Source organism: Triticum urartu, chromosome 1A (assembly GCF_056163025.1).
Source record: "Triticum urartu cultivar PI428250 chromosome 1A, HENAU_Tu73, whole genome shotgun sequence".
Classification (NCBI taxonomy): domain Eukaryota; kingdom Viridiplantae; phylum Streptophyta; class Magnoliopsida; order Poales; family Poaceae; genus Triticum; species Triticum urartu.
In genome coordinates this window covers 489,072,148-489,087,388 of record NC_141873.1, presented here as the reverse complement: position 1 = coordinate 489,087,388, position 15,241 = coordinate 489,072,148, and the positions used below count along the sequence as shown (strand labels likewise).

The 15,241-nt window shown below is 45.2% G+C and overlaps 2 protein-coding genes across 2 annotated transcripts; one reads left to right on the top strand and one right to left on the bottom strand.

Moving 5' to 3' along the window:
- Nucleotides 1-3,359: 3,359 nt before the first annotated feature.
- LOC125536224 (GDSL esterase/lipase At2g40250-like) lies at nt 3,360-4,642 on the top strand. The gene is made up of 2 exons (XM_048699409.2): nt 3,360-4,007; nt 4,100-4,642. The coding sequence occupies exons 1-2, from the start codon at nt 3,360-3,362 to the stop codon at nt 4,556-4,558; spliced, it is 1,107 nt and encodes a 368-aa protein (XP_048555366.1). The 3' UTR covers nt 4,559-4,642.
- A 978-nt stretch (nt 4,643-5,620) lies between these two features.
- Nucleotides 5,621-8,176, bottom strand: LOC125536208 (uncharacterized; the record flags this gene model as incomplete). The annotated part of the gene is made up of 3 exons (XM_048699391.2): nt 5,621-5,961; nt 6,812-6,926; nt 7,033-8,176. Coding segments are annotated over 2 exons (1,227 nt in total), but the record flags the coding sequence as incomplete, so codon positions are not given.
- Between the last annotated feature and the right edge of the window lie 7,065 nt (nt 8,177-15,241).

Sequence of the window (15,241 nt, the reverse complement as noted above, 5' to 3'; positions counted from 1 at the left end):
AGAAACCTATGAGAAGAATTAATGATGTTCTTATTATTGCAAATAGGAATTATGTGCCCGTAGATTTTATCGTTCTTAATATAGATTGCAATCCTTCTTGCCCTGTTATTCTTGGTAGACCTTTCCTTAGAACGGTTGGTGCAATTATTGATATGAAGGAAGGGAATATTAGATTTCAATTTCCATTAAAAAGGGCATGGAACAGTTCCCTAGAAAGAAAATAAAATTCCATATGAATCTATCATGAGAGCCACTTATGGATTGCCTACCAAATATGGCAATACCTAGATCTATTCTTGCTTGTTATGCCTAGTTAGGCGCGTTAAACGATAGCGCTTGTTGGGAGGCAACCCAATTTTATTTTTATTCCTTACTTTTTTCTCCTGTTTAGTAATAAATAAATTATTTAGCCTCTGTTTTGGTTGTGTTTTTGTGTTTAATTAGTGTTTGTGCCAAGTAAAACCGTTGGGAAGACTTGGGGAAAGTCTTGTTGAACTTGCTGTAAAAAATAGAAACTTTAGCGCTCACGAGAACTGCTGTAATTTTTATTTGGAGAGTGATATTTAGTTAATTCTTTTTGCAGATGATTAATAGATAAATTCCTCACGTCCAGAAATTTATTTAGAATTTTTGGGGTTCCAGAAGTATTCGAAATCTACAGATTACTACAGACTGTTCTGTTTTTGACAGATTCTGTTTTTCGTGTGTTGTTTGCTTATTTTGATGAATCTGTGGCTAGTAAAATAGTTTATGAACCATAGAGAAGTTAGAATAAAGTAGGTATAACACCCATATAAATAAAGAATAAGTTCATTACAGTACCTTGAAGTGGTCTTTTGTTTTCTTTCGCTAACGGAGCTCACGAGTTTTCTTCTTTAAGTTTTGTGTTGTGAAGTTTTTAAGTTTTGGGTAAAGATTTGATGGATTATGGAACAAGGAGTGGCAAGATCCTAAGCTTGGGGATGCCTATGGCATCCCCAAGATTATCTAAGGACACCTAAAAGCCAAAGCTTGGGGATGCCCCAGAAGGCATCCCCTCTTTCGTCTACTTCTATCTCACATTCAGAAAGAAAGAAAGAAAGAAAGAAAGAAAGAAAAAGAACACCTCAAACTGGACCCTAGGTCCCTTCAAAGATGGAGACACCATGCAGGATTCATATATCTAACAATTTTACTAGCCAGGATAATAAGTTCCTTCATTGGTCACAACTATGAGGTGAAAGCGAAGGATGCATATACTATTTTTGCTAAACAATTTCAGAACACGTAACGAATGCAAGAAGTACATGAATAGAAGCAAGATGTTACATTTTAATACGGGTGTGTGATATAAGCGAACTTTCATGCTTGAGAAGAGTGACTTTGTCTTAGAAAAGTACAACTATGGTGCAATAAAAGAACACATAATAAATGCAAGAAGTGCATGAATATGCACTAGCTACCGCATATGCCATAACAGACTGCATTATGCAGATACAACATGCGTCATTCAAAAACTAATGACTAGGACACATTAGATGCCTACAACTACAACATTAGATACGTCCTAGAGGCAGTGGCTATGTGATACTATGAAGAACACAAGAAGCTAAAGTGCATCAGCTACTAGGCTTGGTCGCAACAAACCTAACCACAAAGATAATAGCATGAGGCAATTGATTTATAGTCTTGCAACATTGAGGCAAACATAAAAACTCATTGTAATATATCAATAATTCGATCATAAAAAAAGACATGGATAATAATCTGTACATGCTTTCCCTAAATCATGTAAATGCGGTAAGTTTGCATATACTTGGTGATGATTTGGATTTAATATCCCAACAATCTCACAAGTAATCTAAGAATAAAACCAAGAACAGAGATGATTTAATATGCATGGTCGATGGAAACACAACGAGCCCGAAGTTGCATCCAAACGGGCATAGCTGAGGCTATTGCAAGCAACCAAACTGACCCCAGACACATCCTGCGCTATATATGGAGCTACTGATTCATGGAGACACTCACTCCTGGAATGCACAATGACCAGATGCGTTTGGGCAGTTGTTGAAGGAGCCATGGCAGAACATTTGTGTGAAACTACAGAGCCGAGTGAGAAGCAATGCTTGTTTACGATGATTGACACACTATGTCCCAGGAACCCTTTGTCGGGTTATCAATAACACTATAGGTGATTTGGTGAGCGATGAGACAGGGTGACCCACGAGGAAATTTACCAATCCCCTTCGGCAAGACATCAGTTCGTAATTAGAATTATCTCTGAGTTGGGGATTGTGCCACATCAAAGAACAACATCACATGTGATAACCGTGAACAGAAGTGCGACCCAAAGCTCTGCCACCCGGTTTTGCGAAGATACATGTGGATGCTAGCGCGTTGCTAGATCAGGGTTGGGGCGCGGCGGCAGACGTGTGCCGTGATGCAGGAGGTCGCTACCTAGGGAGCTCAGCCTTGGTGGTGCCGGGTGTCACAAACGTCGCAACATTGGAAGCTATCGCCCGTCGAGAGGCCTTACCATTGGCGAAAGATTTGTCACTTCAAAACTTTGTAGTTGCATCAGATTCAAAACAGGTGGTAAAGGATATTGAAAGAGACACATATAGTACCTACAGATGCATCATCAAGGAGATCAAGCACCAGGCGGCTTTCTCTAATTGTAAATTTAATTATGAATGTAGAGAGGCAAACAAAGACGCATATAACTTAGCTAAGTTTATGAACTCTTTGGACCAGAGACGCATCCTCCGCATTGATCCGGCAGCGAGACCCGCCCTGGTTGAACCACCAAACCGCACATCTGTTTTGGTGGGAGGTGCTCAGCTTGGATTCTTGGATGCAAAGGAGGTTGCAAGGGAAGGCGAAAATGGCCTCGTGCACAGTAGTCCTACGATCCGAGCAATTGAGCCCTCCCACATTTCGACTAATAATGCTGAAAAATATTTTACATTTTTGTTACAGAGGTGGTATAGTTATGTGTTGGTGGTTTCCTCAAGGATGGTAGTTAAACTTAACAGGACTCTCTTCGGCACCATAAAGCCAATCTTCCCCGTCCTTGCGCAACCATATCTTCTTAGTTCTTTCTTTTTTGAACTGATACATTCTTAGTTCTTACTTGGACGTAGGGTAATTGGAGTCTGGAGATCAATCGTCCAGAACCGTTACAGATAAAAATTTTATAACAGAAACTTGAAGCGCAGAGCCGTAAAGTCGTTGCAGCCGTATCTATCCACCTCACCGTCGTCGTTTAAACTTCAAACCTACGCCAATCTCTTCCCGCGCCCCTCCCCTCCGCTATATATACACCCGACCCTCACGCCTCAACCACAATCCCACCGCGATCGATCGATCGATCCACGATGGCGCCACCAAGCCCAGCCCCCGCCGCGGCGCTCTTCCTCGCCGCGCTCCTCGTCCTCTCCGCCTCCCCGGCGTCCGCGGCGAGGCCGCGCTCCTCCTCCAAGGTGGCAGCCGGGCCGCACGACATCCCGGCCGTGTTCGCATTCGGCGACTCCACGCTGGACCCGGGCAACAACAACCGGCTGTTCACGGTGGTGCGCGCCGACCACGCGCCCTACGGCCGCGCCTTCCCGGCCGGCGTGCCCCCCTCGGGCCGCTTCTCGGACGGCAAGCTCATCACCGACTACATCGTCGCCGCGCTCGGCATCAAGGACCTGCTCCCGGCGTACCACGCCAGCGGGGTCACCCACGCCGACGCCACCACCGGGGCCAGCTTCGCGTCCGGCGGGTCCGGCCTCGACGACATCACCGCGCACGCCGTCATGGTCTCCACCTTCTCGTCCCAGATCGCCGACTTCCAGCAGCTCCTCTCCCGCATCGGCGAGCCCCAGGCCGCCGACATCGCCGCCAAGTCCCTCTTCATCCTCTCCGCCGGCACCAACGACGTGACAATGAACTACTACGACCTGCCGTTCCGCGCCCTCCAGTACCCCACCATCGACGCCTACCATGACTACCTCATCAGCTGCTACCAGTCCTACATCCAGGTCAGATCTTCAGATCATCTTCTTCTTCTCGTCCACTCAGTTAATCTACATACATACTGATCGATTGACAAGCAAGTACACATGACATGCAGAGCCTGTACAAGCTGGGGGCGAGGAGGTTCATCGTGGCGGGGATGCCGCCGGTGGGGTGCCTGCCGATGCAGAAGAGCCTGAGGGGGCAGCAGCCGCCGCTGGGGCACGGGTGCGTGGACCTGCAGAACGAGGAGGTGCAGCGGTACAACGCCAAGCTGCAGCAGGCGCTGGCGGCGCTGGAGGCGGCGAGCGCCGGCGCCAGCATCTCGTACGTGGACACGTACGCGCCGCTCATGGACATGGTGGCGCAGCCCAACAAGTACGGGTTCACGCAGACGGGGCAGGGGTGCTGCGGCACGGGGCTGCTGGAGATGGGGGCCATGTGCACCGGCCTGCTGCCGCAGTGCAAGTCGCCGGCGCAGTACATGTTCTTCGACGCCGTGCACCCCACGCAGGCCGCCTACAAGGCCGTTGCCGACCAGATCATCAAGACCCACATCGCGCAGTTCAAAAACTAGTGAGATGTGAGTTCTAGTTCTGCAGCTTCGGCTGCGCACGTAGATGATAGAGGAATTAAGCTCGTAGATAGAGTAGATACAGGATTGCTACCAGAGTAGATTAGATATTACTACAGTTCAGTCGAATGTCCTTCAGACATACAGATAGTATCACTAAATTGGTTTGGCACTTTACTGTGATTATTCAGATAGAGTTTAGACTTCAGATCAGCTTCTAGTCATAATAGCAGATTGGATTGGTTCAGATTGTTTTTTTTTTCCCGTGAATTTGATAGTATCACTAAATTGGTTTGGCACTTTACTAAGCATAAAAATAAGCATAATACTGAAACGCTCCTCATCGATTCGCATGTGGATGCATCCACCTTTTGCCTTAGTTATGAGTCTGAATTAACTCCCATATTTTCATCAAAACGAGATAGTTGGTCAGCAAACTCCAAAAAAAAAACCTCTCTAGATTTTCCGCAAATTCAGAGTCCCGTCATCAGCTGCTACTTCATTGTTAGCCCTAAGAAACCTGAAGTTAAAGATAAAAGCCATTCGGCAGGTGTGAATATAAAGAGAATGCGCCATTGGGAAAAAAGAGATAGAAAAATCAAAGTATGATATGCATACTGACAGCGAGATTGCGGCAAGAAAAATCAGGCTCCTAGATGAGCATGGACTGGTGATCAGTTTGTACGGTGTTGATATTTCAGCACAAGCTTGAGATTCAGGCTTGATCAATTGGTGTTGGTGATGATATTTCAGGAAAAGAAGAAAATGCTCAATTCTTGATATGTATGCTCAATTCACTGTAATCATCCAGATATAGTTCAGATCAGCTTCTACTCACAAATAGCAGACTGGATTGGATCGATTGCGACTGTCTTAACACATCCTCTCATCAGCCCTCTCCAAATGAAAATCAAAACTTGAAACTAAATAATTGGTTATCTCCATTCTAAACAATATAAGCCAGGAGGAGTGCAGCCTTCAAAATATGTTTTGCAGGTAAAATAAAGTGAATGGTAGATCAGGAAAAAAGGGGCAACTAGCCATAATATACGAAACTAGCAGTTTAATATATATTTTTGTTCATACAAAACCAAAATAATGGAAAGGAAAACCAAATGATCAGATTTTAAGTGTTCGAATTTTAGCTAAGCAACTAAAGAATATAAATAAGCACAGTACTGAAACGCTCATCATCAATTCGTCACATGCCTCATACAAATAAGTTCCTCACAAGTGAGTTAAACATGTGGATGCATCCACCTTTTGCCTTAGTTATGACTCTGAACTAACTCCTAGATTTTCCCCAAAACGAGATAAGTCACTTCCACAAACCCAAACATCTCCATATTTTCCGCAAATTCAGAGTCCCGCCATCAGCTGCTACTTCATTGTTAGTCTTAAGAAACCTGAAGATAAAGGACATGTAAAGATAATGCACCATAGCGAAAAAAGAGATGGAAAAATCAAAGTATGCCTCGATGACACGCATGTCTTGGCAGCGAGATTGCGGGAAAAAATAATTAGGCTCCGAGATGAGCATGCATTGGTGATCAGTTGGTGTTGGTATTTCACCACAAGCTTCAGATTCAGGCTTGATCTATTGGTGATGATATTTCAGGAAAATAATAAGAAAATGGTCAATTGGAAATTATGATGACACTTCAGCTTCAGGTTCAGACTTGATCTATTGGTGATGATATAATGTGTTTCACAATATATAGTTCTGCACTTTATCTGTTTATCATGATAGCTAGTGCTGCAGACAGAAACCGCTTCTTTCTTCAGATAATGGAAGCTAGTTCAGAAAACACTATACTACTAGATGAAGGGTCCATGCTAAAAGACATGTTGATATTTGTTAGTAGAATTGCAAGTTGCTACCACAGGACTACGACTGGAGGAACAAGTTCAAGTTGCTAGCATTCTACAGAGCGGCCTGTGCCGATTGTTAGTTCGAGCATGCTTATAATAAATAAATATTAGTACTAGTTCCACTGCAACACTAACTTAGAACTTAACCAATTACAGGCTAACTTTAAAAACGACGACATTTCTATTTTACTGGAGGATGATGATATATAAGCAATACATACTAGTTGTGATTCGCAAAAGGAGCAGAACATTATTTCAACAGATCATAAACTGCATATAGACTGAGTAGGAGATATATCTAAGAAAATACAACATCCTAAACATGTGAACGGATGACATGCATCTAATAGTGGAGCAATATAAGCATGAGATAGGAAACAGTACCAGAGATACATTGGATGGTAACTTTGTCACCTTCATTTCGCCTGCTGTTTGTCTGAACGAACCAAAACATCCGCCAGAGTCTTGTTTTTCGCGGTGTCCAAAGTCTTGTTCTTGCCTGCAAAAAGTTCGTTGATCAAGATACAAGAACTTGGAACATAACTATCTTATACTCATAAAATGTACAATGCATCTATGTACAACAGGAACATAAAATGTATCACCTGGAATTGTGCTAGACCAGAGAAACGACGGGAGCAGACATGGCAGATAACAACCTGAACCCAACTGGCTTGCATCAAGAATCACAGAACCCTCGATCATCCTCTTGCGCATGTCCAAACTAACATGGATTTTGTCCACGCTGAGATGCAGAGCATCAGCGTTTAGTGGGTCGATAGCAGCAATCGAAGGCGTCGCCTTGGCATTGCCCCCATTGCGCCAGAGATCGGGAACAGACACCTGGTGCTCCAGTGTCCAGCGGCCGCTCCGGTGGTTGTCGAGCACGAAGGACCTGATGTGTAAGGGGTCGACCTCGGCGTAGCACAGCCGGCCGGCGCTGACCCCCATGTGCCGGCGCTGCACAAGCTGCTCCATCTCTGTCTCGCCCTGTTGGTTCGGAAGCATGCTGTCAGGAGGGAGCTCGACGGGGCAGAGCTCGGGCCGGTCGCTGAAAGGGTCGACGCAGACGGCGCCCCAGCTCACGTCCACCCACCAGAGCCGGCCTCCGAAATCCAGCACCTCGTGGCCCAGGTGCATCCGCCGCTGAGGCGGCAGCGGGGACGGCAGCACCAGCTCGTCCCAATCCCCTGTCTCGGAGGAGAACCGGCGCAGCAGGAGGCGCCGCCCGCCGTCGACCTCGGTGAGCTGAGCAGCGGCATACCTCTTGGGCGGCCCGTTGAGGCCTTCGCCGTCGGCTTGGGTGAGGAGGCCCATGCCCGCCATGCCGTCTGCAAACGTCAAGGTCTTCTCCTCCGGTTCCTCGAACTCCGGGAGGCGGAACAGCTGGCCGGAGACGGGGTTGCAGACGAAGCGCGTGAACTTGCGGTAGAGGAGCTCCAAAGGGGCGACCTTGAGGAGCACCTCGGCGGGGAGGTCCAGGCCGGAGAGCGGGTGAGCCCTGTAGCGGGACTTGAGGGTGCCGAGCAGGAGGAAGCCGTGGGCGCTGGCGGCGAGGACGCGGCTGCGGAGCATGTCGGAGTACACGCGGCCGTCCGGGGGAGGCTTCGACATGAAGGCCCGGCCGAAGATGGGGATGGTGACGTAGGAGACGGCGGGGGCCCGGGCGAAGGAGAAGGAGATGCTGACGAGCACTGGTTCCCGCAGCTCTGAGGCTCTGACAATCAGGCTTTCTTTTCCATTGTCAGTTTAGCTTAGCTTCCTCGCGTGGCCTATGTCTGTCCCAACTGCCCAACTTTATGGACCGGCAACTTCTATCGTGGTAGTTGAACGAAAGATTCAAATCGGGGAGATGGGGCTCAAAGATTCAAATGGACCTCATTTTTTTATGCATTGTAAAGTTAGTATAAAATTGAGTCATTTATTTTGAAACGGGGGAAGTAGTTTGGTACTCCTACACCTAGACTAAACACGATCCCTCCCCGCGATCGCCCATCTCGTCGAGGTAGCTGCATCAATCTGAAAGATTCAAATTGAGGAGAAGGGGCTGAGGCATTCAAGTGGGCTACTAGCAAGGTACATTCCATACTTTTTCCCTTTGATTTTTAAATTTAAATATATTATGTTTTTGAATCGAAAGTCTAATTTATGTTTTTGTGCGGGTCAATTTATGTTTCATTTGCATGTTAGTCTTTCTTGCGACGAGGCCTTTGAAACAATACCACTTTTGAATATCTTTTGATAAGTTTTAAAATCTTCACCAACTTTCAACTGTTCAAACTTGACTAAAACGGAGAATGAATTCAACAAGTTTCAAATACTAAAACTTAAACCCTGCACCCTAGGCCCGAAATCCTAAGCCCTACACTCAAAACGCAAATGAATCTTGATAAACTTGGTAAAAACTTAATATTACGATTATCAAGATTTAATATTTAAAACTTAGTCAAAATGTAAATGTTATTAAAATGTATTCAAGAATAGCCTTGACGCAAGTAACACGGATATGCAAATGAAAACAATTTGTTCTAACTCGCTGCTCTATCACAACTAGTCAACTTTATGGTCTTGCAAAGACAAATACACCAGGACCAAACACGATTACTTCCAACAATCCCATCTCATCGCGGGAGTTGCCTGAAATATTCAAATGGGAAGAAGGGCTGAAAGATTAAATGGAGGCTGCTCCGAAGATGGAGCCAAGAGAGAGCACCAAATTTGGGATCGTGCGCTCGACGCCGCGAACGATGGCACATGGCCTGAGTGGAACGAGACCACCTTGACCTGTTTCCATGACATAGAGGCTCACAATGTAGCCCATGGATGATCGGAGTGGGACGAGGTCGCCCTACCTCATTTCCGCACCATTGAGGCCCACAATGTCGTGTTCCCTGCCGATGCCCGCGTCGATGCGTCATGCACCGACAAGTCCCGTAACCAGTCCCGCTTTAGTTATTTTTTATATGTATTTAAGTCATAGTGCGGCTCATTTTCCGCCCTGTATATGAATGAAATGTAGTTCGATGAATCATTTGTAGTTCTAGTTGAGTGAATCATTTTTAATTATATTTCAATGAATTTGCATGTTGTGCTTGGGTGGGGAATTGAAGAAGAAATAGTTAGCCAAGGACATATGGGTGCCATATGCAAGGAAAATTTGAAGGTTGTTGTCTGTGTCAAAACCGGCGGATCTCGGGTAGGGGGTCCCGAACTGTGCGTCTAAGGCGGATGGTAACAGGAGGCAGGGAACACGATGTTTTACCCAGGTTCGGGCCCTTTTGATGGAGGTAAAATCCTACGTCCTGCTTGATTAATATTGATGATATGGGTAGTACAAGAGTAGATCTACCACGAGATCAGAGAGGCTAAACCCTAGAAGCTAGCCTATGGTATGATTGTATGTTGTCCTACGGACTAAAACCCTCCGGTTTATATAGACACCGGAGAGGGCTAGGGTTACACAAGGTCGGTTACAAAGGGGGAGATATACATATCCGTATTGCCTAGCTTGCCTTCCACGCCAAGTAGAGTCTCATCCGGACACAGGACGAAGTCTTCAATCTTGTATCTTCATAGTCCAACAGTCCGGCCAAAGGATATTGTCCGGCTGTTTGGAGACCCCCTAATCCAGGACTCCCTCAGTAGCCCTGAACCAGGCTTCAATGACGATGAGTCCGGCGCGCAGTGTTGTCTTCGGCATTGCAAGGCGGGTTCCTCCTCCGAATACATCGCGGAAGAATTTGAATACAAGGATAGTGTCCGACCCTGCAAAATAAGTTCCACATACCACCGTAGAGAGAATAATATTTCCACAAATCTAATCTGTTGACTTGTTTTGGCAACATGATATTAAGCCATGGCCCGGTGATTATTCTAACCATTTTTCTTCAACCAGCTCCGCACATAACGCGAGGCGGTTTCTTGACACATCTTGTCAAAGCAGAGATCGTGTTCCCCTAATTACGGGATTCTCATCAATACGGTCGTGGGTAACCCAACCGTACCTAGGACTCCTAGATTTTAGGCAAGTCCCAAACGGCCACTAGGAGGACGCTTGATATTCACCCTCTTTATAAAGGGACAAGGCTTTTACTCTTTTCCCTCCCGTGCTCAATCGAATCCTTCCCCCGTCTCGAGTTCTAACTCCCAAAGCCCAGGTCAGGTGCTTCGGACCTTCAATCATATCCGGACCTAGCCTTCAAGGCCGGTGGATGCCCTCCTCCGTTACGGAAGAGGATATCAAGAAGTTGAGGGAGGCCAGATACCTGACCGCCGAGGTTTCGCATCGGCTACCTGCCCGAGGGCAGGTCGTCCCTACTCTTGAACCCAATGAGAACGTTGTGTTCATCTCCCACTTCCTCCGAGGTTTAGGCCTCACTCTGGATCCCTTTGTCAGGGGCTTGCTGTTCTATTATGGGCTAGACTTTCACGATCTAGCCCCGGACTCCTTTCTCCACATCTCGGCATTTATTGTCGTGTGTGAGGCCTTCCTCCGCATTACCCCTCACTTCGGCCTGTGGCTCAAGACCTTTGACGCGAAGCCGAAGATGGTCGAGGGGCAGTATGCAGCGTGCGAAGGCTCATTAATAAGCAAGATAGCAGGAGCTCCGTGGCCAAAAGGTTTCTTTCCAGAGGTGTCCGGATTATGGCAACGGGAGTGGTTTTACATCATAGCTCCCAGAAGTGCCAAGTGGGTGGCTGCCCCCACTTTCCGCTCGGGCCCTCCACCACAACTAATGTCATGGATTAGCAGAGGACTGAGCTGGGGTCCAGTCAAGGACGTGCCAATACTGCAGAGCCGCATTCAATATCTCTTCGAAGGAGATTTAAATCTGGTTACAGTGGTGCAAGTCATGCTGGTTCGTCGAGTCCAGCCTTGCAAAAGCCGGCCCCTCCGCATGTGGGAGTTCAACCCAGAAGGGCCGCGCACTATCCAGAATTTCCTCGGCCCGACGCACGAGGAGATGTACAAATCATTCTTCGGACCCCAAATAGAGTGTCCGGATACTATCGAGGACGTGGGCTTGAGCAGCAACCGTACCGCCGACCAGGTAAGTAATCCTTTAGCTGAACACACCGTCTTTCATTTACCATGATGTCATTTTGAGAAATCGCTCCTTGACCAGGACTGGCTAATAAGGGCGAAGATGATTCGGTGTTCGGCCCCCTTCCTGAGGGTTTGGAGAATCCGGTACTGGAAAAGATGCTTGAGCTAGCACCTTGCCCGGAGCCCTCAAAGGAAGATAAAGGGGGGAATAATGAGGTTGAAAGCGGCCCCCCATCGCTACCAATTCCAACCGAGGGAATGAGCGCCTCCGTGAAGGAGGATAACCAAGGGGAAGAATCTGGCCTTCTCTCGCTTCGGGGAAGGAAGAGGACTGCCTCTGAAGATCCGGAAACCGAGGCTTCCAAACGGGAGAAGAAGTCTCCACCAGAGGGTCCTGCCTTGGAGGGTGCTTTTGCCGCACAAAGTCCGCGCGAGGATCAGCCCTCCAACGAGCTGATACGTCTCCAACGTATCTATAATTTTTTATTGCTCCATGCTATATTATCTACTGTTTTGGACTATATTGGGCTTTATTTTCCACTTTTATATTATTTTTGGGACTAACCTATTAACCAGAGGCCCAACCCAGAATTGCTGTTTTTTTTGCCTATTTCAATGTTTTGGATAAACATAATATCAAACGGAGTCCAAACGGAATAAAATCTTCGGAAACGTGATTTTCTCGCCGAACGTGATCCAGGAGACTTGGACCCTACTGCAAGGGATCAAAGAGGTGGTCACGAGGGTGGCCCCCCCCTAGGGCGCGCCCCCCTGCCTCGTGGGCCCCTCGGTGCTCCACCGACGTACTCCTTCCTCCTATATATACACATGTACCCCCAAACGATCAGAACAGGAGCAAAAAACCTAATTCCACCGCCGCAACTTTCTGTATCCACGAGATCCCGTCTTGGGGCCTATTCCGGAGCTCCGCCGGAAGAGGGCCGTCATCACGGAGGGCTTCTGCATCATCCTAGCCCCTCCGATGAAGTGTGAGTAGTTTACCTCAGACCTTCGGGTCCATAGTTAGTAGCTAGATGGCTTCTTCTCTCTCTTTGAATCTCAATACAAAGTTCTCCCCCTCTCTCGTGGAGATCTATTCGATGTAATCTTCTTTTTGCGGTGTGTTTGTTGAGACCGATGAATTGTGGGTTTATGATCAAGTCTATCTATGAATAATATTTGAATCTTCTCTGAATTCTTTTATGCATGATTGGTTATCTTTGCAAGTCTCTTCGAATTATCCGTTTGGTTTGGCCAACTAGATTGGTAGTTCTTGCCATGGGAGAAGTGCTTAGCTTTGGGTTCGATCTTGCGGTGTCCTTACCCAGTGATAGAAGGGGCGGCAAGGCACGTATTGTATCGTTGCCATCGAGGATAACAAGATGGGGTTTATTTCATATTGCATGAATTTATCTCTCTACATCATGTCATCTTGCTTAAGGCGTTACTCTGTTTTTAACTTAATACTCTAGATGCATGCTGGATAGCGGTCGATGAGTGGAGTAATAGTAGTAGATGCAGAATCGTTTCGATCTACTTGTCACGGACGTGATGCCTATATACATGATCATGCCTAGATATTCTCATAATTATGCTCAATTCTATCGATTGCTCAATAGTAATTTGTTCACCCACCGTAGAATACTTATTGTCTTGAGAGAAGCCACTAGTGAAACCTATGGCCCCCAGTTCTATTCTCATCATATCAATATCCATCACTTTTATATTGTTTAGCTTTTTTACTTTGCCTTTACTTTTTACTTTGCATCTTTATATCAAAAATACCAAAAATATTCTATCTATCAGATCTCACTCTCGTAAGTGACCGTGAAGGGCTTGACAACCCCTAATCGCGTTGGTTGCGAGTAGCTATCGCTTTGTGCAGGTACGAGGGACTTGAGCGTGGGCTCCTACCGGATTGATACCTTGGTTCTCAAAAACCGAGGGAAATACTTACGCTACTCTGCTGCATCATCCCTTCCTCTTCGGGGAAAACAAACGCAAGCTCAAGACGTAGCAAGAAGGATTTCTGGTGCCGTTGCCGGGGAGTCTACGCAAAAAGTCAACATACCAAGTACCCATCACAATCCCTATCTCTCGCATTACATTATTTTCCATTTGCCTCTCGTTTTCCTCTCCCCCCAATTCACCCTTGCCGTTTTATTCGGCCTCTCTCTCTATCCTCCCTCTCTATTTGCCTCTTTTTGTCCGCTTGCCTTTTGTTTGCCCGTGTGTTAGATTGCTTGTTTGTTGCAATGGCTCAATATGCTACCAAATTGTGTGACTTCACCAATACCAATAATAATGATTTCCTTAGTACTCCGATTGCTCCTCTTACCGATGCTGAATCTTGTGAAATGAATACTGCTTTGTTGAATCTTGTTATGAAACATCAATTCGCCGGCCTTCCTAGTGAAGATGTCGCTACTCATCTGAATAGCTTCGTTGATTTATGTGATATGCAAAAGAAAAAAGATGTCAATAATGATGTCGTTAAATTGAAGCTATTTCCTTTTTCACTTAGAGATCGTGCTAAAGCTTGGTTTTCGTCTTTGCCTAAGAATAGTATTGATTCATGGAACAAGTGCAAAGATGCTTTTATCTCTAAGTATTTTCCTCCCACTAAGATCATCTCTCTTAGAAACGATATAATGAACTTTAAACAACTTGATCATGAGCATGTTGCACAAGCTTGGGAGAGAATGAAATTAATGATACGTAATTGCCCTACTCATGGTTTGAATTTGTGGATGATTATACAAAAATTTTATGCTGGATTGAATTTTGCTTCTAGAAATCTTTTAGATTCGGCCGCGGGAGGCACTTTTATGGAAATCACTTTAGGAGATGCTACTAAACTCCTAGATAATATTATGGTTAATTATTCTCAATGGCATACTGAAAGAACTTCTAATAAAAAAGTGCATGCGATAGAAGAAATTAATGTGTTGAGTGGAAAGATGGATGAACTTATGAAATTATTTGCTACTAAGAGTGTTTATTCTGATCCTAATGATATGCCTTTGTCTACTTTGATTGAGAATAACAATGAATCTATGGATGTGAATTTTGTTGGTAGGAATAATTTTGGTAACAACACTTATAGAGGGAATTTTAATCCTAGGCCATATCCTAGTAATCCTTCTAATAATTATGGGAATTCCTACAACAACTCTTATGGAAATTATAATAAGATGTCCTCTGATTTTGAATCTAATATTAAATAATTTATTTCTTCCTAGAATAATTTTAATACTATGATTGAAGAAAATTGCTTAAGATTGATGATTTGGCTAGGAACGTTGATAGAATTGCTCTTGACGTTGATGCCTTGAAACTTAGATCTATTCCACCTAAGCATGATATTAATGAGTCCCTAAAAGCCATGAGAATTTCAATTGATGAGTGTAAAGAAAGAACCGCTAGGATGCGTGCTTCCAAAGATGCCTTTATTAAAGCATGTTCTTCCAATTCCTATGAAAATCAAGATGAAGATCTAAAAGTTATTGATGTGTCTCCCATTAAATCTTTATTTTGCAATATGAATCTTGATGAAACTGAATATGATCTTCCTTTACCTAGAAGGCGTTCTAAAAATTCGGAGTGTTTAGATCTTAATGATGAAATTGATGAAAGTGGGATTGAAAGAAATAGAAATCTAGATGTTGCTAAACTCACTATATTGGATTTCAAGGAAATTAATTATGAAAATTTCTCTTTGATTGATTGTATTTCCTTGTTGCAATCTGTGCTAAATTCTTCACATG